Here is a 26,692-nt window from a genome sequence, read left to right as displayed (position 1 = left end):
CATCACGTGGGGAGGGCGGCTTGAGTATTGTCTTCTGTTGACTTCCAGCCTCAGAGCAGAAGGTAGAGGATGTGCACAGGGCTTGCCACATGTACTTCACAAAGCCACTCCGTCACTTGCGGAAGGTAATGGCAGGGGAAACTGGGATACAGTTGGGATGAGTACAAGATGGAAGGCCAATTTCTAGTTCTATCCTTCATTTTAGTACAGCCCAGGTGTGTAGGGGAAGCTGTAGCCAGCCCCTAAGTAGGCGTGGCTATGTCACTTAGGATAGTGTATATACCTAGTTAGGGATAGCTTCCTATTGTTTATGGTTGGGATTGGAAGGAGGTGTTCAGGCTTGGATACCTCTCTCAGATGACTTTAGGGTTTAGTTAACATAGATAGTTAGAATGTGACATAAGCAGATTGTTGTATCTTCTTATATTTTACCTTTATGATTGTTAATTTTGGATACTTTAAACTGTTAAGTTTTAATCCTCTTTTAGACTAAAAGGGGAATTGTAGGGAAGCTGTAGCCACGCCTACTTAGGGGCTGGCTACAGGTGTGCCTGACCACGCCCTCGAAAGCTTTCGTGGGCGTGGTCAGGGGATGTAGGGTGACTGCGTTTTCGCTTTCGGTTTCTCTTTTTGGGCTTGCTTACAGACTGCTGCCACTCCGGCTGGCTAGGTCACTCTGTAAGTAAGGCTTTTCCCTATTAAATACACTTATATTTCTACCTGACTCCGTATTGGTAATTTCCCACTATACAGGTGTGCTCTAGAAGGATTGACACCATGCAAGGTTTATTTCTAGGAAGTTTAGAGAGTGGCCTTCTAAAGTCCCATTTTTAAAGCTCTGTTGTGCCATGTCTACAGGGTCATTGCATCTTGGAGGACACAAGCGTGTTATCTTCCCCCACTAACTCTGGCCAGAGCACACCTGTAGCTTAAACATTCCACCACATGTACTATCTTTCAAGGGCCTGTATCTCTTGGAGCTAATATTTGTGGCCACTTGTGGCACACACTGCTCTTGGTTCAGTTTTACATCTATCCATCACTAAGGGGAAATCACTGCCTCAAGTTGTAAGAAAAATGTACTTGTAAGAAATTCTCAATACATCTATCAGCAGTCATGACACAAACTCAACCTGGGATCACCAAACAGGTGTATGTCTCACTCTTACAGCCTGCTCTTCTGTTTTACAGTGTGAGCGCCAATGAGGTCATTGGCCTTTGATTTTGGGTGCTGAAGATTGAACTGAGGGTCTCACGCATGCTGAACCGGTGCTCTCACACTGAGCTGCATCCCTTGCACCTCATTTGACTCAACTTCATCCTGTTATTCTGTGACTGATGTCTTGATCCTCATGTCACAGTAACCGGCCACCACCAGGAATGTCAGGGTGTTTACACTGCTGTTCAACATCTACTCAAGTATCCTGACTTTGAAGACTCTGGAAGCCAAGGACTGGGTAGCTCACAAAGGGTGGTTGCTATCTCATCACAAAGAGCAAAATGTACACAGCCTGGGGATGCTGCTTAGCAGCTCCCAAAGCATATGGATGAACTATCTAAACAAGAAGGGGCCGAGGTGAGCCAAGCATCATAAGAGGAAACCAACTGGGCAGAAGTAGGCTATATTCTGTACTTAATATTTTTAGCAGATAATGTGTTTTCACCCATTACACATCAATCAAAGGACATGTGATCCTAACAATTTATTTCTAGGTTCAAATTTCTTAGCAATATCCAGTTTGCACAGTGTCCTAGTATTCCTGAGGTAGGCATTCTTAGGACCCTGACTTAGGGCTTTGGAAATTTTAGTCATGTGTTTGGTTCTTCTAGTGTCTGGCTCTGCAATGCAGGGGAGCAGACACTTGTCCCCGTGGAATGGGAGAGTGGGACCGAAGGCTTAGGAAGTGGTGGCATGAATGACTCTGGGACTTGTCTGATTGAGAAATAAGATGCTGGAAGTGATTTTATGATAAGTTGAGGACAACAGAAACTCCAGTCAAACTCTGCCTGCCTGTGAGGCATACTGACACAGCAGGGTGGACATGCCTGCCTCTTCTCCAGCACCTGGGAACACCTCTCTGGATCTTCATTGCATCAGCGCAACAACACGGACACCAAAGACAGGAGTTTGCATTAGTTCCCTTCTCACTGGAACATGTATACTCTCTCTTCAAATTAAAAGACATCTGCACTTGTCCTCACCTTTTGACCACACAGGTACTGGGTCCTCTTTGAATGTCATGGGGTTGCCTGGTTACCAGATTCTATGAAACTTCAGGTTGTGTCTTAAATCTCTCAATTCTGAACGGGGTTTACAGTATTAGGAATCCCTATGCCTGAGGGGCTAGAGAACGAGGCCTTTGAAAAGTCAGTACTAGGTCTGACTCTCTCAGGAAAAACTGCAAGAACAACCTTGAAAATTTCTTTATTTATAGACATTTCAGAACCATTTAAATCAACAGAGAATGGATTTTTTTGACATAACATACGGTGTTTATCTTGAGGTACACATTGGGCCCACTAGATAATGATCTGGAAAGCAACTAACTGCTGACGTCTACTTAGCAGCCCACTGTTTCCCCAGCCAAGAAACTGTACAGACACTTGCAAAAGTCTTAGGAAACACAATTTCCATTTAAGTGAAGGAAAACTCGCCAGGTTCTTGAGTTTCAATTTTGTTTGAGTCACAGATGAAACAATATTCCAAATGGAGCATCATATGAAGACAGGAGGGCAAGTTTATGGCTAGGGGATTATCTAAGCCCTATCCTACAGGAGACTGGAAACCAAGGGACCTCATGACCACTAAGCTCTGTTACAAACCCATGGCTTCCAAGTTGGACAGAGGAGCACAACTCCAAAGGAGGTTTGCACCTAGCTTGAAACACATGTTTACTCGTTCCTTATTATCACAATGAGGCAAATGGTAAAACAAATCTTGAAAACTCAAAAAAGTGACGACATGATACGGTCACAAGAATCCTATATTACAAACCCACAGTATAATAAAAGTCCTGTTTCCCCCATTTGCTCTCTGGACTTGATTCTTAGCAGCTTCAGATTTCCAGAAAAGCAATGGAAATTGATGTGATGGACATGTTTCTGAAAGCCTCAGGTGTCCAACAGATCTAAGTTTTTGGTAGACTGCAACTCAAATTGACTGGGTTCTTTGGAGAAGTACTTTGTTTCCCAGTTTGCTATTTAGGGTATACACTTCTAGATGTCAGGCACGAAGAAAGCACTGGGAAAATGAAGGGCTCTCCATCAATCCACCCCCACCCCCTGAACTTCTCGAGGAGGCACACAGAGACACAGAGGCTATGCAGGTGGCTCGGCAATGTGACTGGGGGTTGTTTATGCATGTATCTGATCAGCTGGAATGGACTGTCACATTTCCCATAAGGTTGTGGCATTTCTGTAAGATAAGAATAAACACTGCAATTTAGCTGAATGGGCAGTTTGGTACAACTTCATAAATTTGGATGGTGTATGTGGGCTGAGAGAGAGTATACACGGACATTTCACAGTTCATAAACTTGAGCAGTTCAACTTAAAGACAGAACGTGCAGGCGGTTAGGAGACTGTGGGCAGGATTGGTGGGTGAGTGCTTGAGTTTTCTCTCCGAATTGACTTTGTATTTTACATTTCAGCTGCTTGGCTTGGTTTATTGCTGATGCTCTTTCCCGACGGGGAGGGGGCAGGAAGATTTTAGGCATGAGTTTACGGATCCCCCATAGATCCTGTGTAGACAGTACTTCTCCACAAGTCCCACAGCCACTCACTGGGTTGTAGGGAGTCTGCCACAAAAGGAGGTATTGTCTTGACCTGGCTGGTTGGAAGAGGTTCTGCTGTGAGATGTGGCAGGCGAGGGCTGTTGCTACCTTCTGTTCTTTCTTTCTGCTGGTTTATGAATTCCTTGTCTAGCCAGCATCCTCCACAGACAGGTGTTCAGCTCAGAAGTGGCAATTATACTTATTTGTGGCTTTCAGAAATGCCAGTACTGATTATCATTAAAAAAATTCCAAGTCAGTATCAGAAAACAGGAGACAGTGAAAGACAGATGCATTTTTTTTTTTTCCCGTTAACACATTCCAAGCGTTAGTATCTTGGGGTGTTTACTGTATGTTTAGAGGAGGCTGTCATTGTTTCCATCTGTGGGCTCTTAAAGATGGGACACTACTCTCCACAAACCCACCTTCCAGGAAAATTTCATAGTCTCGCATGCACACATACAGTGTTAGCAACTGTGATTAAGTGGGCAGGGGTGAGGTCTTTCCTCAGCCTTGGGTCTGACATACAGAAAGTGCACAGTGAATGTCCGAAGAAAGCATGACTCCAAGGCCTATCCTTGCTCTCAGGGAGGTTCCAGGATCCCGATCAATACAGACTTGGCATGAGTATGCCAGTACCAAAGCAAACGAACTAAAAGCAGATGGACGATCCTATTTTGTTAAGGTTCTTGCAAAAGATGGATGAAGGCGGTTGTTTATATGGGGCAATCTTCATAGTAAACGCAAGCCAACCCTGCAGCTTGCAGCTGAGTTTGAGAATCATGGTCAAGCGCTGGTGCTGAAGAATGGATGACCTGCAGCGTCTCTACTGCAGGCTGTCTGTTTTTATTCTCTAGGGAAGTTAATGTTCTCAGGCTAGGTTAACTTTCTAAGGAGTTAATTCCTCTCAGAGAGGACTGTTTCTGAAACAGACTCCATGAGTCTTGGCTGTGAGAGGGCAGTAGGGAACGTTACGCATTCATGACTGACTCCAGCTGCCCATTTTAGAGGGGGTTCTTTTGACTTACAGTGCAGTATTTACATCTAGGACGCATGTTAGGCAGGGATAAAAGCTTTTTCTTCTTTGAATGAGATCAGAGACGAGAAACTAGACTAGGCATCAATTCATCTCAGCTCTAAATCACAAGATAGAATTAGGTAGCTTCCTAATGGCAAGAAACAGTGACATACTTCACAGGACAGCAAGCCCTAGCTGTTGGCTCTTGCCTTTAACAGTTATTTCTTTTTTGGTGAACAGGAAGACATGATAAAATATGGTCAATCCTTCAGGATACTCTGTCTCCTGGTGACCAGACAACCTCACCTGAGAGGCTCAGATGTGCATCTTGCTAACAGGATGTCTGCCAAGTTAGAATCTGGGGACAGACTAAGGGACTGTTTGGAGGATATACTTGTTGCTTAGAAAAAAACAGAAACTCTTTGAGGTTATATGCCTTCAAAGAGTCAAGAGTTAGGGCATGATTCTATATTTTGGAGTATTTAATCACATTTAGCAAAATTCTTAGACATGTTCTGGAATTCTCAGAATAACAGTATGGTAGTTATTATTATTATTAATAATTATTATTATTTTAGAGGTATAGGCACGTACTCTTATGGACATTTTAGGTATCAGTGCAGAGATGTGGCGTATATAACAGAGAGGTGGTCTGTTTGAGTCACAAGCTTTCCTAATGCAAGAGGCATGGTGAGAAGAACTCACATGTGGAGAAACGCTTTTCAGATCTCTCATTGGGACACACAGTGTCAGCATAGGTACGCAGGAATCAAAGCAGCTGTCATTTCCCCCAGTGTCAGCATGGACATGCAGGAATCAGCCTTCACATGGGTTGGGTTGAAACATTAAATTCTTCACTTGACTCTTGACTGATCGCTTTTCTGAGTTTTCAGTGGTGGAGTCTATGAGGCCGAGCTTCAAAGGTTCTGAGACTCTGGAATCATTCTGCCAACTGTTCTTGAGAAAACCCACTCAGTTAAAGGCCCCTAAACCCTGACATTAGAAAGGAAACATGTTATTTAAAATATAAGATTCAAAAATTACATTTAAACATATCCGTGTGTGCTTCGTACACACACATACATACCGATTTTTTCCCCCTCTGCTCAATAAAACTAGCAGCAGTTACAGATCCAATGTAATGGTCACGATTTGTGTCATTTCTGAGGATGTCAGGTATCTTCCATCGAAACATGATTTTTGGAAAATGCCTTTTGATAAAGAGATCTCCCCCAAGCATATAACATTAAAGTGTCATGTCACACTACTAACATTGTCAGGCACAAGAGTTAAACAATTGGCATGAAGCGAAGCAAGCCGCAGAACACAATTAACTGCCGGACGCCGGCTCCCCGAGGAAGGGAACTGCTCACAAGTGTTTATGTCTTTCAGCTTTGGCTGTTTTGTAATAAATACCAGGCCTTCTTGAAAACCTACTGGGGTAAAAATTAGTTCTCTGAACATGCCTTTAGTTCTTTTAGCAGCTGTTGAATGTTGAGTGACGTACAAGGCACACCTCTAAGTGTTCTGTACAGCGTCTTTATTGATGTACAAAATAGCCTGTTCACCATTCAGAAACGGAATCTGCATAGTAAGACGTTCTCTATCTCTATTTACAGAGAAGGGTTTTTTGTTTTTCGTCTTTTTTTTTTTTTTTTTAGTGCAAAAACATGGATTTGTGTCCCAGCCCAAACCTTCTAGCACACGTTTCTCAGCTCTGTCCCATGCTGGCCACAGCCTTTTGGCTAGATCTTAGGCCTCCAGCCATTAATAAACTGCATTATTTTTTTCACCTGCAGTTTGCTTAGTTTGAAATCCTCTGAGAGGATTTCTTCCGTTAACTGAACAAGCAAATTCCCATCGATCTTTTCAGTGACAAAGAAGGCTATGACGTCTTCAGACAAACCGATGAACCGTAAAGACTTGGACACTTCCTCTATAGAGAGTCCTGATAGGTCGGCAGGTGGCTGCCATGGGGAACCATCCCCACAGGATCTGGGGGCCAGCTGGAGGTGGAGTGGAGATGAGAAAGGGTAAGAGACAGAGAAGATGTCCTGCACGCCCTTTCTCACAAAATACTGGTCCTCGGAGAGGTCCAGCGACCCCACTGAGGGGTCCTCCTCAGCACCATCGATTTTCAGAGGCAAAGGAGATGTTTCAGGGGCGGTTTTCTGTTCCGCTGGCTTTGGGGCCCTTGGGGGTAAGGCAGGGCAAGAGATGCTCTGCTTGGTCATGCCAGCTGCAAGGGAGCTGTCCTCGGAGTTCTCCAGAGAGTAGCTGGCGGACTTGGGGCAACTGGAGACACCGCTGCTGCTGAATTCTGCAGAGGCTGTGCTGGGTGGGCTGCCTAAGAGCTCACAGTCATCAAAATCAAAAGGGGCCGGGCAGTTTCTCTTTGGTGTGCCAGGTGGCTTCTGTCTGGGGTAGCTGTAACTCCTGCTGGCATCGAGCAGAAAGTCACTCCGGGTCTGGCTCTCCGATGCTCCCGAGTAATGGTTGGGCCATGAGAGTCGAGAGGCTAGAGCTTCGGCAGAGGGACTTCCAAATGGGGACTTGGGATCCATAGAGTCACTTTTCACTCGGTTGCAAGGGTAGCAGGAAACGGGAGCACTGTCAGGAGGACTTGTGTCACTTTTTGTGATGCTGCTTAAAAAGCAAACAAACACAGAAAAGGAAATTAGTAAAAAATAATTTAACCCTAGCCCTTGGGAGGTAGATACAGGTGGATCTCTGTGAGTTCTAGGCCAGCCTGGTCTACAGAGTAAGACCTTGTCTAAAAAACAGTCAAACCCCAAGCTTTTCTTTATCATTATTCACAGATGTTAATTCTAAGGTGAAAGGCAGTAGGAATATATAATTATATATATAATATATATAAAATAAATATATAATCTTAAATTCAATAAATTACCTGTTGACTTTTTTTTCTTTAAAAGAATCTATAATGTTCTTTGTACTTGTGGATATAAATGATTTAAAATGGAGTGGAGGTAAAAAATAATATATGCACATACATAAATATGCATATTTTAGCTAATAAGAAAGTACTGTAAGTAGGTGCTGGCATCTTCACATTGGTCCAACACTGAAGAGATAAGTCTGCAGTGGGCAAGGGAGAGGGACTGAGTGGTGGTAAGTGTCTCATACAAGCATGCAAGAGACAATGATGTGACCACATCACCACTGTCCATAACTCTGAGTTCTTCCCAATGTCTATTCAGAAGAATTGCTTCCAATAAAATGCCTATCCTTGCATTAGTGTCGAACAATAGGGTTATATATAGCATAAGGATTTAATGTCCAGAGGACAAAAACAAATAAAACAAAACAAAAAACAGGCCTGCAAAGACTTTAAACTTCAAGAGCACAGGTTGGGGCCATATTTTCACATCCTAAGATTGACAGTAGAACCAGACTAAGCTGAAAGGTGGGTGAGCAGGCTGTGGGTCATGTCAGAGGAACAGTAGAGGAAATGGGCATTTTGTTTTGCAGAACTTAAAAGTTTTCTAAGGGAAATGTTTCTCTAGACAAACTACAGTTGAAAGTTACTTAGAGACAGACGTGTTATAACTTGAGAACACAGAGAGTTCTTTAGAAAACAGCTGCCATTTGCAGCAGTGAAGCAGGCTATGTCTGGGAAGAGCTCAGAGCTCCGGAGAGACCCAGACAGGAGCAGCTTTGCAGCCACAGCCAAGAAGGGATTCCTGCTGGACTCAAGCTCAGAGCAGAAGGCTGAGGGAAGCCTCAAGGTCCTGGTAGAAGGTGTTGTCTGCTTGTATCAAAGTCAAGATGAAAAGAACCAGAGCCGGTTTTTGAGACACAACAGAAGCCCACACACTGCTCCTAAAAGGAGTGGCCTGGCTTCTCAAAGACCCTTGCGGCATCTTTTCTTATCAAGACACCGGCTCTTCCATCCAAGGTCAAAACCAGCAAGGGTCCAACTATGCTCTTCCTATACCCTTATTTTTAAAAGGCAAACACAAAAGCTGTCTCTATGGTGCAATCAGTTAGCGCGTTCAGCTGTTAACCGAAAGGTTGGTGGTTCGAGCCCACCCAGGGACGCTCATGCTCACTTTTGGGCTGGAGAGATGGCTCAGCCGTTAAAGGCTAGGCTCACAACCAAAAATTAAAAGGCAAACACCATTTCCTCTCCCACCTGCTGCTAGATGATATTCTCAAGGCCTGTGAGCTGCCTGGTGAGGAGATGGGTTGCTGTGAGTTCTGATGGGAACACTTACATGTTATGCAGCCCTGAAGAATAGTAGGACAGGGTGGGGCTGGGAGAGCGAGTCTGTTGCCGAATGGGCTTGACTGTGCGAGGAGGGATGGAGGGACTTGTGGATAAAGGCTTTGAGCTTCGGGGTGGAACAGGTGGGGCGTTCAGGAGCCGGCATTCTTCCCTGACCTGGTGTGGGAAAAGAACACTCCAGGTTAGCAACAGACGTGGATTTGGAGATGGGGGTGGAGGGATGGGGGTAGGGTTGGGGAGCACTGCTCCATCTTGCAGGGTCAGGGAGTTACTTTAATCAGTAAAGGTAGTAGTGGGTAAGCAGGAGACACACAAGAGAGAAACATGGGCAAATAAGAATGCATACACACACACACACACACACACACACACACACACACACACACACACACGGGATAAAACCGGTGGGAACAGACTGATCTGGAAGAAAACTGTGGTGAATGTCAGTTTCTGTGGATATGTAGCAAGAAATGGGAAATACAGCAAGCTTGAGGGACGCAACGAGGGTGTCAATCATCAATAAGAGAGGATCAGTCTCTTGAACCTGTTTATTTCCCAAGTGCCAACCAATTTGACCCAAACATTTGGCAATGTGGACTTCGGTTTTTTTTTTTTTTTTTTTTTTTTTTAAACAATGACTGTGTGTGCGCGCACACACACAGAGATATGCATGTGCATGTATGAGCTGTCCCATGGCACCTGTGTGGAGGGCAGAGAACAACTTATGGGAATCTGTTCTTTGCATCAACCATGTGGGTCCTGGAGATCAAACTTAGGTCATTAGGCTTGGTTGCCTTTACTCATTGAGCCTTCTGGGCCAAAATGTGGGCTTTCCTCAGGGTTGAAGCTCCATTAAGAGCTATGTCTGGTGCCTCTCAGATACCGATGTGTGTGAATTCACAGTGACCTGGTTAAGATGCAGAATTAAATTCAGGAGATCCAGGCTGGGGTCTGAGAGTTGATGTTCCCTGTCCTTTTTTATGGTGCTGAACTCAGGGAACTGTATATGCCAGACAAATATTCTAGCTACTGAGCTATGACCAGCCCTTCCAAAAGTTATTTTTGAAGCCAGACATGGTGTTGCATATCTGTAATCCCAGAACTCAGAAGGCTATAGCAGTAGGATTGGCATGAGATGAGGTTAACCAGGGCAATATAGTGAGATAGATTCTGACTCAGAAAAGCTCCACACCATTCTCTCTGTCTCAGTTTGTCTCTGGCAATCTTCTAAATTGACCATGCTGGCCTGGGACTTGTGACCCACTTGCTGCAGTCTTCTGGGTACTGGGGTCACAGAAAGGAGTTACTGAGTCTGGCTGGTCTGCATTTCTAACAAGCTCCAGGGTGAATGTGATGCTATGGGTCTATGGACCACATAGTTGCAGAGGGAGCAATGAGGTAGTGCTCCAATTCCAGAGTAGAACTTTTACTGATTAAAAAGCTACCCAGTCAGATGACCACACTGGGGATGATCCAGGTGACCCAGAGTGCCTGGGGCTTCAGTCAGTGACTGTCCTTACCAAGCTGGCTTTCCGGTCCCTGTATTTTCTCAATACCATTCTTATTCATGAAGTGTGAATTTGGCCTGCCCTTCTCCACATCAGGCAGCAGGGGGCACTTGATGCCTGACTGTGCTAGTCCACCCTGAACCTCGGAGACTCTGAGCTATCCCCACTTGCTCTTGGGCTGTGCTCCCAGCATTTCTCGCACCTCCTTCAACAACTTGTCTCAGGGACAATGGAAAAGCAAGTGCCCACCAGCATTGGTGATGAGGATGCTGAAGACGAAATGAGCGTACACTTCCTTTGTGGACCAACTGGGCATCCAACTGGATTCCCAGCCATGATTCACTTGCTAAGGAAAATCAGCTGGAAAAGAAAGGCAGGCGATCATGAGTGGTACCCCGAACCTTGATTTAAGTGAGATGGAAGCAATTTTATTTTTTTGAGATGAATTGTTTTTAATGATTTATTTATTTTTATTTGATGTGTATTAATTGGTGTTTTACCTGCATGTCTGTCTCTGTGCGTGAGGGTGTCAGATCCCTTGGAACTGGAGTTACAGACAGTTGTGAGCTGCCATGTGGGTGCTGGGAATTGAACCCAGGTCCTCTGGAAGAGCTGCCAGTGCCCTTAATCACTGAGCCATCTCTCCAGCCAAGAGACAGAATTATTATGTAGCCCAGTTGGTCTTGAACTTGGCATGTAGTGGAGGATGACCTGAACCCCTCTTTCTGCTTGCACCTCCCAAGTGCTGGGATTACAGGTGTACCCTCCCATACCTATTTCTAGTGATCTAAAGAGCAACATTATTGCATTTCATCACATGCCCAGGGGTTCCTGCTCCTGCCCACAGAACCCTCAGCCCTGGGACTGGGTTGGGAAGAAGGGGGCTCTTCATTCACGCAGCTCTACAAGCTAAAACAAAAATACTTTGGTAAGAGATTTCCTTCTCAATGGCTAGAGCAAGTTGTCTCTTTTGTATCTTTTTAAAGAAGGTATATTGCAGAAAAGTAACCCTAATCAAAGGTGTCTTTGCAGCAGATACAGCCCACTGCAGAAAACCACCACTGGTCACGGTGCAGAGAACAACTGGTCATGTAGGGCGATCTGCAGCACAACCCCTGCAGGAAATATTTCAGAAGATGGGGTGGAAAGATTATGGGAGCCATAGCACCAGGCCATCTGCTGTGAGATTGTCTCCTAGAAATGACCAGGAAGTCAGACCATGATACCTCAACAAGATGGCTGCCTAAACAAGGATAACACCACAGACATGCTAATGTGGAAGGGGAAAACACCGAGTCCCGCCCTTCTACAAAGAACTACAGGAAGCTAAGTGTGGGGAGCAGGCTCTCCCCAGGGAGGAGTCCCTTAATTGATTATCCAATACCAAGATAGCAGCTCTGAAATCATGTACATGCAAGCAACAGTGGAAGTAATCAGTGGGTTGTATTTATATATTTATGTGCATATATATATATATACATACATATGCATACACACATAAATACATACATACATACATATTTGTAAAGAGGCCATGAATTTGAGAGAGAATGGGAAGGTTGGAAGAAGAAAAGGAATGGAAGGAAACAATTATATTTTTATTTATTAGGTTTAGTCATGTTTATTTTATGTGAGTGTTTGGCCTGCATGTATGTATGTGTACCACATGTGTGCTTGGCACCCACAAAAGTAAGAATAGGGCATGATTCATCTAGAACTAGAGTTATGGATAGTTGTGAACCACCATGTAGGTCCTAGGAATTGAACCCAGGTCTCCTGCAAGAGCAGCAAGTGTTCTACACCTCTGATCAAGCCATCTCTTCTGCTCCATAATTACATTTTAACAAAAATTAACTTAAAAAATTAAAAGGTGGACTAGGTGTGGTGGTATACATTTCTGATTCCAGGATTTCGAGGCAGAGGCAGGTGATTTCTGTGAGTCTGGTTTACAGAGCGAGTTCCAGAGCAACTAGGGTCACATTTTGAGACCCTGTCTCAAAGCACCAAACAACCCTTCTCAAACAAACAGGTCATAGTGGTGCGCTGGGGGAGAACAAAAGGAAACCCATCAACAATGGGGTCTGTCGAGCTGGCAGGACTGCTCAGTTCTGACACTGGGGGAGGGGGACCTTCTTTTCTTAAGAGGAACTGGTTAATGTTTTTATTTTTAAAATAAATGGCTTCCTCTTAATATCAGAACCAAGTGGAATGTGAAGAAAAAGATTAGTGATGACTTCAATTTGGAGTACTCGCCATTTTAGAATCAGTCATTAGATACGATACTTCATCAGGGACAGCTTACCTCACATCATGCCAACTGCAATATTTTGAGATGCCCCTTGCAATGTGCATTTCAATTTAACATATCTGGCTGACCTTAATCTTGGAACTCTGAAAATCAGCCACTTGCAACTGAATGTGAACTGAGGGGTGTCCCCTTTACCTGTTTTTATGGCTAAAGGTACCTGGGGTGTTCGGACAGCACCTCCATAGCTGGGCAGTCCGGAGGGGCTTCCCCTGAGCAAGGTGAAAGGAAGCATTTGTAGATGTCAGGGCCTGACGTGGGGGAAACTGTGGTTAATGGAGTGTTTACAGCTAAACTTCAAAATGGAATCTGAGACACAGGCCTGGCTGGGACCTTCCACAGGGCTTCTGAGTGGAGTGTGGGTCTGACCCAGTTCATAAAAAGGCCAAGCTTCCTTAAAACGTACTTTGGAAAAAACGGTAGTATTAAAAGCAACAACTAATCCCCAACATGGGTTCCAAGCATCTTTCTGCAGAGGCACAGAATGAGGGGCTCGTGCTATTCCAGGCAGGAAGGGCAGTCTAGAATGCGGTAAGGTGGCTGGCAAGCCACAGCCCCACAGCTCTGTGGCTGGGCACTTTCAACTTGGGCTGCAGATATGGCTTCTCTGATGAAGTCTTATTTCACGGCATATTATGGGAAAGATTATACACTTTGGTGGGATGTACACACAAACAGTGAGGGTTAGTTGTACCATCTTATTTCCTGTCTTTCATGTCAGCTACCAGTCTACTTTTCTTTGCCTCTTGATTCACACAAGACATTTATATTCAAGAAGAGGGTAGCTATACTGTAAATGAATTTTATCTGGCAATAAAAGGCAGCTGATAGGGCAGGATGGCCAAGCAGCCTATTTCCTGCTGTCTCTCATATTCATCTCACTTTGACATGTTACATGCCCAGCACGTTCCTTCTGGAAGTGTCTCCATGTGGCTTTCATCATGTTCTTGCCCAGTAGATAAAGGCTAGCTTTGGTTGGTCTCCACTGAGGCCAAAGCAGACAAGCACTCACCTATCTTTCTGGCTATTTCTCAGACTCCTCTTCTTCCCTCCTCCTGTCCCCCACCCAAGCAATTTCTCCCCCTCTTCCTCCATAACAATGGATCTGCTTGGTAGATCCAGTCACCTAAAGCACCGTGAGCTTTCCCGCCTCTCCTCTGTTTTCATTCCTTACTGCCCATCACACTTAATCGACCATTCCTACTACCTTGTCCTAAAGGTCACATGTTCTGTCTAGCCACCAGGTCAGACCCTGCTTCTGAAAGAGGCTAACATGCTGTCACTGTTATTCAGAGATGCTCCCAGCACCAGCCTCCCACTGTTTAAGCAAAGGCAGAGGACACGCTATGGATCTGGGTGACAGTATGAAAGCTGGCTCCTGTCTGGCCACCTTGACTCCCAGGAGTCGTTCCTCCTCTGAAACCCCAGCATCTTAAATCTTATGATGGGTCACTTGTTCTTGGTATTTACATAGATGACAGCTAGGGCTAAATATAAAGTTAATTTAGGTAAAGGCAGAGCTAATGAGTTGTTCTTCCACAGCCTATGTGGCACAGGGAGGTACATTCAAGTTCCTGCAGTCTAACCCACTAAAACATCCAATAGTGGGAATTTGAAGAAAACTGAAACAGGTTTCTAAGAGTCCAATGACTTCCTCCCTACCTATTGTTAAGTTATTTTTTCTATTAGACATTTAAATGCGTGTTGAGTGTTTATCATTGAGGTTCGGCTGAGGATACAAAAATAAGTCAACTCCCAGAGTTAGCTGTGAGGAAGGGAAACAAATACAATGAAGATAAAAATTGTTTAGTGTATTAATACAAGTATGTGCAGAGGTTTGTGGGAGCAACATGAATTTACTCATGACAGCAGCAGAATAAACTCACAGGATGCTTTAATGGGGAAGTCTTGGGGAAGCAGAATTGAGGGTGCAAGAAAGGCTTAGAGGGCATGGTACTTCTAACAACCACATCTAACAGTCACAGCACCAGTTATTAGAGATTGAAACTCAGAAGAGGGCAGGCAGAAAGTACGGCACTCAAGGCTGAAAATACTGTGTGGACTAGACTTTATACACGTTGATGGAATCTGAAGTTCTGATGGCACTAAGTGAGCCCCCAAGGGAAGGACAGGAGAGGAGAAAAACAAGTGACAGCTTCATGCTGTCCACAGAGCAGAATCATGGAAAGATGGAATGAGGGGAGCCAAGAGAGAAGACTGCAGACAGAGCAGCAGTGTGAACATGGACAAGTGTCACGTGAGGATTTGAAGGTGTCAGGAAGCCAGAGAAGGTGACAAGAGAGGACACCATAGGGCACTCAGTGGGTCACTAACAGGCTTAGCAAATGAAGTGTGAGTTATGTGAAAGGGAGAGAAGGCACATTCCAGTGAGTGGAAGCCAGAGGGAGAGGAGAGAGCTGGGAATCAGTGAGATATGCCACTTGCTTCTGGTAATGACCAGGAAGGAAGGAGTAGCAGACACAAGTTAGAAAGGGGCTTTGGATGGGAGGAAGCTTTTTTTTTTTTTTTTGGTTTTTCAAGACAGGGTTTCTCTGTGTAGCTTTGGAGCCTATTCTGGCACTCGCTCTGGAGACCAGGCTGCCCTTGAACTCACAGAGATCCTCCTGCCTCTGCCTCCTGAGAGCTGGGATTAAAGGCATGCACCACCAACGCCAGGCTAGCTTTTTTTTTTTTTTTAAAGAACCTTGAGAAATGTCCCTGGGCACGTGACTTGCACCTCTGGGCCTGTCTGCTGAACTCTCTAATGAGGTGGAGAGGAGAATAAACATAAACTCTCGATGTTGCCCTGTCACTGCTGGCCACATCCCAGTAGAAAATCAACGTATGCTAGCTTACCCTCAATCAGGTAGCGTGAGAATAAACTGTATCTAACAGCACGGAGGGCTTCATGCTTTAAGCAAGCAAGTCACGAAGAGGTCAAACACAACTTTGATCAGTGGGCTGAAAAAAAAGGGCATCATGGGATTCGGGCACTTCCTTGGCTTCTTCTGAAGATGGACTGGAAAGTTAAATTTGATCTCCTGTCTCCAGGGAGCAGGCTTTTACCTGTACCAGGGCTGCAGCTCTGTTTAGCTGTGAGAATATCTGCCCAGGAACAGGGTAAAGAACCAAACATTTGGGAAAAATGAGTAACTTTTTTTTCTTGAAATGCCCACATGTTAAGAATAATTTATGAGAATTAAATTGTACAAATTGGGTATTTTATACATATGACGAAAGTTTTCTTTTTCCTATTTCATATTTTTGTCCTATACTTCCTGGGATTAAAAGAATACACAAGATAAAAGTCACCTCAGGTACCTATGGAGAGTGAGACTTTGATTACATGACATTTCTTAGGAAGCCTTGGTTTCTGGACACTCTCACTCCCTGCTCTTATTCTAGGGTGAAAATAAAACACCTTCCATGACTGACTAATGAGACAGCTTAAGAAAAGAAAACAAATCATGTCACCATGTTGTATTCTTTGCTCAACAGCCATTAGATGTCCTTCTGGGAAAAACTCAATTTCATAGCAGTGGCTGCTCAGCCCTTAAGAGAAGAGAGTGGGTGTGGAGACGCACCCGCTGAGGCCATGCCCCTTTAGAGTTTCCATCTGAGTCTACTGCACACACTGAGAGGTGGTGGGGATGGGGCTGCAACCTGTTGGAACTGTGAGCGTAGTAGAGAGACCTTGGACTCCTCATTTGGGTCCGAGTCTTCTGTTTCCACATTGACAACACAGAAAATAGATGTTGCTGTTGAGGTTAATCGAAAATCGGGCTCACCTTCATCACAGATTTTCTTCTCTAAAGAGTCAAATTCAAGACAATGTTGGCAATCCAAAGAAAGGAGTTTTGTAACTATGCTGCCTTGAACTTTGTAACCTTGCCTTCCCCGCATGCTCTCTGCCCCGTGTTTCACATTTCTTCCCACACTCCGTCTCCCAGATAAACAAAATCATTCCAGCCTTAAGAAATCTTATTTATAAAGAGGCTTTTATACAAAGAGTTCATAACCCTGTCACATAGCCATAAGTGGGTATTTTCAGCCAAACAGAAACACAAGTTTTATCGTATCAAAATGCAATGAATGAATCTCCACTAGATTAATTACACCAGGCCAACTTAAACAGTCTGAGTCCCCATTCTTAGATGTGGTGTCTTATTATTTTCCTTCTCTCATTGTATATTGATAACAAGGACCTAAGACAGACCCTGCTGGGAGAAAGCTTCCAATATTCAAGCCTCGGGCAAGGGCGACTAAGAGAGGGAGCTGCAGTCACTCAGCTGGAGGCAAGAAGGGCAAAGTGGCTCTGAAAAGCAGCCGTTGTTTAAGATCTAGGGTGCCACTGGGGTCTAGGATAAAGACTTTCCTGAGAAAGGAGTAGAATATATGACATATATCACTCAGCATATAGCCTTCCTGTCAGTGTGACTTTACACAAATGGCACTTGCATGCATGTCTGAAACAAGCCTTTCCCACCAGGACACAATAATTATCTTTATTAGTATATTAGTGTCCTCCGAGTGTTCCAATGGACATAGGAGGAAACAAAGTCTGGGTTTACAGAGTTTCTTTTAAAAACAGCCTACCTGAAATGGAAGGCAGTTAGCTCTAGAATGAATAGAACAACATACTAATTTAGATGTCATTTCAATTAATGAATGAAAGCCCAGGTATGGCTTGCTTACAAAGTATTCCTCAAAAGTTGTAATTAAAATTAATTAAATGCCAAATGTTCTCGGAGACCTCATTAATTAGTGAAATCTTGAACGGAGGCTATTGTAGAGTAGTTAGCTTGATGCAAATTATCACTTCCATGCATTTTTTTTTCCCTCACTGGAGGGTGAAAACCAGGGCCTCATGCACACTAAGCAAGCATTTCCATACTGAGCCAAATCCCCAGGCTCCAGCTTTCGTTTTTTAATGGCTTTCAGTATTTAAATGAATATCAGTACATCTGATATCTTTAGGAAAACCTGTGTTTTAATGCCTTTTTTAGTCCTAACATTTTTTAACAATTAAAAACCATAGTATCATTTGCATGCAGTGTATGTGTGTGAGTTCGGGTACACGCATGCCATGGAGGGGATGTGGAAGTCACAGGACACTGTATGAAGAGTTGGTTCTCTCTTTTCTGCCATGGGCTCTAGGAAATGAACTCAGATTGCCAGGCTTACATGTGAAGCACCATTAGCCATCTCACTGGCCCCTACATTTGAAAAAGTGTGAATATAAAATAAAAAAAATGGAGTTGAATTGTTTCTCATGATTATTTTCTTAGTTTACAGACAAAACCTTTTTATAGAGCTTTTTTAACCTGGGTAGTTGTGAAAGGCCCTAATTTGGGGGTGGGGGCACCCAGGGTTCCAAGGGCTGGTGATGCCACAGCCTGACTTGGCTGCACCTGGGGAATGGAGAGATCCACTGTAAACGTCTCAGCTTTGAGACAGCTGTGCAGGCAGGCCTGGGAATACTAGTTCCTTGACGCTTGTTCACAAACACATGTTTCACAAGCACCTGCAAGTTTTCCATGCCCCTTAGCTCCCCCTCGAAACGACATTTGCTACTGGGGTCCTCAGAGTACCAGGTGATACTGCAGTTTCTTACTGTTTGGTTTATGGTCCAAGTTTACGATGACTCCCTCCATTGCTAGGTAACTATGATAGACACTTAGCCTGTGAAGTATTTTCTTTTTCTTTCTCTTTCTCCATCTCTTTCTTTCTTTCCCTCCCTCCCTCCCTCCCTCCCTCCCCCTCCCTCCCTCCCTCCTCCTCCTCCCTCCCTCCCTCCCTCCCCCTCTCCCTTTCTCTTTTTTTTTTTGGTTTTTTTGAGACAGGGTTTCTCTGTGTAGCTTTGGAGGCTGTCCTGGAACTAGTTCTTGTAGACTAGGCTGGTCTGGAACTCACAGAGATCTGTTTGCCTCTGCCTCCCAAGTGCTGGGATTAGAGGCATGTGCCACCACTGTCTGGTTATAAAGAAAGTCTTTTCAAAGGCAGGTTAAATATTGCTCTGGTTGTAAAATCAACACCCCTTTGAGTGTTGAACTGCCTCTCAGGATTTAGCTGTGAGGGTGCACATGTCCATGTCCAACCTCCTGACCCTTTGAGGGGCCTCACTTCCCCTCTCCATTCACTGGTCAAGGAAGGATGGGATGTGTGGGACAGAACCTCAGCTATCCACTCATCCTCCAAGTCTCACTGTGGCTGGCTTCTTTAAGGGCATTAATGGTGAGCTTCCCACCTACTAATGATGAGTGACTTCATTCTTCATGCCCACACCCGCCTCTCAGGAGCTGCAAGGGCATCCTGTCTGTCTGAAAGGGCAACATCACCTTCTATCTGCTGCAAGCTGGAATCCATCCTACATTCAATTATAGCTACTCTTCATTTTGAATGTTTACTAAGTGCTAAGGAGACGTGCCAAGTCCTTTGTGTAACACAATAACACAGCGAAGAACTTATCATCCCACGGGAACTGACTTGGGAAGGCTCCATGTTTTGCCCAAGTGTGAAGCTGCTAAATCGAGTGGAGATGCTGCTCGAGATGGGGCTCTCAGGCACGGCTGCATCTAATGATCTACCTGTGGTTTGGACACAGTGCTCTCCTGAGTCCCACCAGAGGGGAAAAGACTCTAGGGACCTAGGTATATTCCATTCCCACTGAATGTTCAGCTTGCCGAGCCCACCCAGACACTAACTTAGAGCTGAAAGCAGTCTCTTAGGTGCCTGCTGCACTGGGGCCCAGTCAGCCCAGCTTTCCACTCATCCTCTATGTCTCACAGTGGTGTGCTTCCTCAAGGCAATATTAATGATGGGCTTCCCACCTTCAATTTTTATTCTACAGCTCAGCTCTCATGTCCCGCCTCTTAGCAACTGCAAGATCATCCTGTCTGTCAGAACGGCTACCAAATTCACAAATAGTGCAGTAAAACTGGGTGAAGTCAGTGGCTCGATCCAGAGCTCACCCCAAGTCTTCCTTTTGCCAGTATTACAGATTGGGCAATGTTAACATGCAGCTAAGGGTGAATGTACAGACAGAAGATGCTGGTCCCAGACAGGATGCTGCTGCCCAAATGCATCAGAAGGTGGAGACCTGGAAGTGCTGCTGGTTGTTTTGGTGCTAGGGATCGAAATGACACTTTGTGCATGCTAGGCAAGTTCTCTGCCTCTGAGTTTCACACCCCTGGACATACCATGAACTTCACACCTCCAAAGAGACTCTGAGCTTCACACCTCCAATGAGACCCTGAGTTTCACATCTCTGGTCAGACCCTGAGTTTCACACCTCTGGTCACACCCTGAGCTTCACACCTCTGGTCACACCCTGAGCTTCACACCTCTGGTCAGACCCTGTACTTTCTTGGTATTTTTTTCCACTTGAGACTTTGATATACACATTCTGTTTGTCCTTCTGAGACTGGCTAATTCCCTTAAATGATCATTTCTGGTTATATCAAATTTCCTGCAAATGATGTGATTTTTGTCCATCATAGTTGCACGGATTTCTACAGTGTACAGACAATACAGTCCCTTCTCCATCCCTCCGTTGTTGGACACCTGGGCTGCTTCTGTAACTGGCTACTGCCAATAGTGCCATTGTGAACACTGACGAACAAGTCTCTGAGATGCTGACTTAGATTCCTTTGGGTAAACACCAGGCCCTGCCCTTTTGATAGCCACTAGAGGTGAGGACAAGGAGAGGGAGAAATAGGGCACAGGAAGACACAGAGAAACAGAGGAGTGTTGTGGGAACTCATTCCATCAATGGCTTTGGGGTACCAGCCTAAGGGCATGGCTTCTGGTCTTTGGATAAAAGGAGAGAGGTCGCTCGCTCACTCTCTTGAGGGGTCAAGTGGCATGAAGCAGGGTGTGGTTGGTCCCCACCTCCCTTGGGCAAAATGGAAGGACTCTGTAACTGGATATATCTTGTCTTATATCTGTTACTCTGTTTCCCCATAGCATTCCCTTAACAAATTGATATATATATATATATATATAATATATATATATATTATATATATGTGTGTGTGTGTGTGTGTGTGTGTGTGTACACATACACACACACACACACACACACACACACACACACCTATACACACATACATACACACCTTTGTGGTTCACGTTACACAGGAGCTCTTGAAGACTGTCACTTGTCAAGTGTCTGGGTAAATGTTTTAGAATATTAGGGGATAGAGCTCAGCAGTTATGAGCATTGACTGTTCTTCCATAGGACCCGGGTTTAATTCACAGCACACACATGGCAGTTCCAGGGGATCTGACACCCTTACAGAAACATGAATGTAGGTAAAACATCAATGCACATAAAATAAATTATTAAAAAGAAATACTAGGCAGTAGCTAGGAATTAAAGTGATGAATAGAGGCCTACAATGTTATGAAATGATGAATGTACTCACTATAAACATATGATCAAAGGATAATCTACTTCAGAGTGACTGCCAAGTCAGGGAGCCTTACAAAATTCATCAAAAATCATATTTATTACATGTGTGTAAAAGTGCATCCATGCATATGCACACATGCCATGTTGTGAATGTATGGGTCAGATAACTCACAGGTGTTGGTTGTCTCTTCCTGCCATGTGGGTCTCAGCTATTGAGATCAAGTTGTCAGATTTGGTGGCAAGCACATCTTGCTTGTCCTCCTTACAAACCCTGAAAGTGACAATGGCTAACAGTGAGCTTTGCATGTTTCTTAACTTGGGCTCCACAGCAAAAGTTCTAAGAGATAAAAAAGTGGCAGATTTCCTTCCTCCCTAGACACCAGTTCCTGTTTGCTTTTCCTTCAGACACTCCTATCAAGAGGAGTATTCTGCTCCAGAAAGGCGAGTGGTAGCATGTTGTTGAAAACTCCTGTGATACCATCTTTACAAAGAGGCAATGTGATTACAGTGTAATTCTAAGTGACCATGACTGTTGAGGGGCAAAGATTTATTCTCATGTTCACACAAGGAAACAAAGGCCATCACAATCCACTAGAGAAAAGGCACAACAATGTCACAACTTAGCAGCCATGGGTAGACATCTGAGACACAAAGGATGAGCAGATAGGCACCACAGTATAGCACTGTACCACAAGACCTCACCACAGCTGCAGTAACAAGCCAACTTGCTTCCTTTCTGTGGCATACACTCTTTCTTTGACTGTTCTACTGCCCTAGCAGTTCCTGGTGGGATGGTCAACTTCCCAGATAAGTGCTCTGCTGGCTTTGGTTATGGTTTAAATGAGACTTGTCTCCCAAAGGAACATGTGTTTAAACGTTGGTCTCTAGCTGGCGGAGCCATTGTGGGATGTTATGGAACCTTCAGGAGGTGGGGCTTAGTTGGAAGAAGTTGCTAATTGGAGGTGGGTTCTTCATGTCACTCTCTCCACTTCCTGTCTGGCTGCAGTATGGTAGCTGCTGCATACTTTCTATGCCACAGACGAGCCCCAGCAGTAGTCGTGCCTTTTCACCATGCTGCAGTCCTTCAAAACCATTAGTTCAGATAATCCTTCCCACAGGTTGCTTCTGTCACCTTTGTTTTGTGACAGTGATGAGAATAGTAACTAATGTAGCTGCAGTCGGGAGCGCACCACCACCTTGTGATTGGGTGGGATGACTGCTAGACACAAGGCCATCCCTCTCCCAGCACTCTAACTATCCTAAGCAGGATTCTGATTTAACTCTATGGGAGCACTTGAATTTATGCCACATTAAAGCTCCTGTTTGAAAATTATAAGCTGAAGCCACATCTAAGAGTCATGATAATCTCTGGTTTCCCCTCACACACTAAAAATGGAAAATTCATTCCATGGTCACAGAACCGATAATTTAAAATATCTAGACTTTCCTTACAAAGTAAATGCTTTCAGGTGTTTCTAGCAAATCCTTTATGTTTATAGTGTTTTATAAACACTGGGCATGCTGAGAAGAGTTTCTTGTATCATGAGAAATTATAGTATGGATTGGAAGTCTAGGGCTTTCTCTGTGACATTTGCTTTTAGTTTCAAATTTAGGTCTGATGTTTTTCTTTTAGAACCGAGGTCAAGATAGGATGACAGCATAGTCATTTTCTTTTTAAATTACTGTATCATTAAGATACTTAAATCATTATAAAAATGCTAAATCTTATGCAAATGATTTGAAACAGAGTGATGAAACAAATATTGTATTTTATAAAAACTGTGTAATGAATGAAAAATATCTTGTTTACAAATTCCAGTGACTCAGGTAGTCATGTTCTTGATACAGATCAATATCGATCATGAGGTCACATCAAACATATTGCTGAGCTCTGACATCTAAAGGTGTCTAGCACTTGCCCTGTACATGTTAGTTACATATTTATTGAATATCCTTTGGGAACTTCTGACATGAATATAAGGTTTGAGGACCTCAAGTCATCTAAGAATTCTGCAAATATTCTAGAAGGTCTCTGGAAAGTTCTGTAGAAGCATAGCACAGTCTGGTCCTATGGTATCTGGGAAGCCAAAGCGGGGAATCCTCTCTTGGGAAACTTCTGTAGCAGCAAGGACCCTTTGTGGGCAGCCAATCAGCTGTCTGGGATGACCTAACGTCAATCCTCATGCTGTCTACATCCTGGCTCCAGCCTTGTGAACTGCCCTTCATGCACCACCACCTGGCTTCTCTGCTCTTCTAATTTATGCATATTCATTGATCACATTTAAAATGCCATTATCTCCACTGAGGCTTTTCTCATGCATCTCCCACTAGGAGTTTCTCTTTGTGCTCTGAATTGCCCCACATGCTATCTGTCTTTTTGACTTTCCTCATCTTTTAACTTGGATATCTGCATCTCTTTTCATTTGTTATCTTCTTCTAAAACTGAATAGTACTGGGGCCACAGTCCTGGTCTTCCTGACATTCGTATTTCTAGCAGCTGTCTCAGTAACTTCATAAGTAGATTAGCTCTAGGGTCTCAGTGAGGTGTCCAAAGACCAGTTAATGGAGTAAGTGTGTGGAAGGGGTGCCTTTTTATTTCTCTGTTTTATAAAAACATTTATTAAAAAGAAACAAAAAAGATTAGTGTATGTGTGTGTGTGTGTAGGCTCAAAAGAGTATTGGATCTCCTGGAGCTGGATTAAACCCTGAGCCACAGGCATGCTAAGCTTGGTCTCCAGCACTGAAGTTACCACCCCAGCCCCTGAACCAAGCTTTTACACTAAAATTTGGTAGGCACCTCATGAAGCTCTGAATTACACTCTGCATATAAGGAGAACTCCAGGGCACCTGGTTCTGCGTTGTGTGTGTACACCTGGGGTGGTCCCCACATTCTGATCACAGTGTAACTCCAGGGACACAAGAGTGCGTTTCCGGAGATACTGAGGCCTCCTGTTTCTCCTGCTTCCCGTCTCAAGCACAGAGGTTGTGCTGTCCCTTCAGATACAGCACTGGTCTCCGGCTCACTCTTTCCTCCTCTTGCCATACCCACTTTGTCTGTGAATATTGCTGGCCCACCCACAAATCATATTCTGAACCTCATTTCTTCTGGTCACCCATCACAGACAGTTGCTATACTTTAGACACTGTCACTTATACCTGTCATGCCTGCCCCTTTCCTGGCCACCCAGAGTCCCCTGTCTCTTCCCTGTAATTTGTTTTCTAGGCAAAAACAAGTTTAAAGATCCACTGTTAGAAGCTCTCAGAGCTTCTCACCTAACAGTAGTACAGGCCTATCACCTGCCTACTTGGCTAGCACCCATATTTCACTTCAAATCAAGTATGTTTATTCATTCTGACGATGTTTAATTAGGAACTTTTTTTTTTTTTTAAAGCAAACAAATGAGTTGATGACTGGGCAGAGACAGAAAGACTGTCACACCATTCACACAGAAGTGACTTACGGCTTCAGATTTGGGAGGCACTGGAGGTGGAGGTAGGGTGATTTCTGAAGACTTCATGGTGGCTCCCAGGGTTGCAGGGGCAGGAAGAGAAGTTGTTGCACATTTGGATTGTGTGGAGCCTCCCAAGGGGTCACACCTGCTCTTCTCACTGAGTGAGCGCGTCAGAGGCTGGTGGCTAGGCCTGCCTTCCTCCAGCCACAGCTCTTCATAGGGAACTTCTGACTTCCCCGGGATGCCAGATGACTCTTCATTAGCTTCCGGGAAAAGGTAGTCACTCCCACTGTCACCAGAGTCTTGATAGGGAAGGATGTCATGGGGAAAAGGGGCCCACTCTCCCCCAAGGTCCCTGCAGCCATGGAGGTTCACCTCACTGTTGCCATGAAGATTGTTGCCGTACACACACACTGAGAGCCGGTGGAAGGACTGGGTGAGCTCATCTCGGGCATAGCTGAGGGAATTGGGTAAATGGCTGTGGCCAGAGCAACGGCCCTTTTTGGGGCTCTTGCAGTCTTCATTCCAGTCTGTTTTCACATCTCGAACAGCCCGTGAATACTCATCAATGTCAAACTGCTCTTGGCAGATACCAAGCCAGTGATGGACTAGGGTTTCCGGCCACACCTCTCCCTTCACCAGGTGTTCCGGGAGGCTGAACTTGGGGACAGTCAAGTGCAAGGGGAAGTGCATGGGGAGGACCTTGTTGTTCCGGAGAACACAGCAAACCACCACGGTCTTGGTCTGGATGTTCACAAACTTGTAGCGGTGTCCCTCTCGGATGAAGTGGAGGTCATAAGGGTTTCTGGGTGGGGGGCTGGGCACTGTCACATTCACAGGGAGCCTAGTCTTCTCCACGATGTTTCGGATGGTGTGCTCCCCTTCCTGCATCTGAAGCTCCAAGGGACTTCGGGTGCTAAACCTGCCCTTGCATTGGAATGGTAGGCTGACACTTTCATTGGTCCGGTGATTCATGCAAATGAGGCAGGGCATTTTGCCTTTCCCCAGCTTGCTGATGGAGTTGAGCTTCCCAATCTTTTTGAAAATTGTATTGAGTCGAGACTTCTCCTTGAAGGTCTTTGCATAAAGGATTTCTGCCTGCCCCATCAGGGTGAGTTCATCCCCAGTACACAGGGTAATGTTGTAAACCTCCGTGTCTTCATTGCATTCACCGGATGCAACCTATGACATGATAAAGCGAATTCCACATTAGTGAAGACACACACACACACACACACACACACACACACACACACACACACACACACACACAGAGGTGAATGCTCTGCTTCACTTTAATTCTAAGTGTGCACCATTCATTTTTATTTACGTGGCTGACAACAGCCACGTTTTTCTATTTGTCACATATATTTTACTTTGGAAGAAACCTGAGTGAATGCTGCTGAAAGCCTTGTGTTAAGAAAACTTTATTTATTTTCTGACAGTTTCATACATGTCTGTACTATAGTTTGATCAGAATATTTTCCTCTCTCAGCCCCTGCCCTCTCTCTAGAACTGGTCTTCTTCTCAATATGTTCTCTCATACTTTCTTGTCTTTTTAATTTTTAAAATAATCTACTGATTTAACTGGGTTTACTCGAATAGGAATGGGTGTGAGATTATTTACTGGATCATGGATGATTTGACGAATCAGTGACCATACCCCTGAAGAAAGATGACTCTCCCTCCGCTAGAGCCATTAACTGTCAAATAGCTCCTCAGCTGAAGAAACACTCTTTAGACAATATTAAATCAGACTTTAGTTTGTTATTGTTTTTTTATCTTGCTCTTTTTGAGATATGGCCTCATATAGCTGGGGCTGGCCTTATACTCACCAGGTAGCTGAGGTCACCTCCTGCCTCTAGCTCCCAAGTGCCCAGATTAAAGGTCTGTGCTACCACTCCTGGTTTTACATCAGATTATTAAAATAGCTTTACCCCTATAAACAGAGATATCTACTTGATGGATAATTATTTT

General features: G+C 44.5%; 1 protein-coding gene and 1 non-coding gene across 4 annotated transcripts in view; one reads left to right on the top strand and one right to left on the bottom strand.

Moving 5' to 3' along the window:
• Positions 1-2,409: 2,409 nt before the first annotated feature.
• Garem1 (GRB2 associated regulator of MAPK1 subtype 1) overlaps positions 2,410-26,692 on the bottom strand; it is a 164,370-nt gene continuing 140,087 nt past the window's right edge. Inside the window, exons 4-7 of one of the 3 annotated variants that reach the window (XR_004768373.1) lie at positions 24,725-25,897; positions 9,027-9,193; positions 5,876-7,434; positions 2,410-5,781 (exon numbers count right to left, since the gene is read on the bottom strand). Coding sequence is in view for 2 of the 3 variants with exons in the window: in XM_027400549.2 (XP_027256350.1) it covers positions 6,534-7,434; positions 9,027-9,193; positions 24,725-25,897 (2,241 nt within the window). In the remaining variant the exon portion in view is untranslated. Of the gene's footprint in view, positions 7,435-9,026; positions 9,194-24,724; positions 25,898-26,692 lie in introns of all 3 variants that reach the window. The other 2 variants (XM_027400549.2, XM_027400550.2) reach the window with 2 other exon arrangements.
• Trnan-guu lies at positions 8,777-8,850 on the top strand. Its single transcript has one exon. It is a non-coding gene; the product is annotated as a tRNA-Asn (tRNA).

This window comes from Cricetulus griseus, chromosome 2 (genome assembly GCF_003668045.3).
Source record: "Cricetulus griseus strain 17A/GY chromosome 2, alternate assembly CriGri-PICRH-1.0, whole genome shotgun sequence".
Taxonomy (NCBI): domain Eukaryota; kingdom Metazoa; phylum Chordata; class Mammalia; order Rodentia; family Cricetidae; genus Cricetulus; species Cricetulus griseus.
This window is presented reverse-complemented; position numbering and strand designations above follow the sequence as displayed.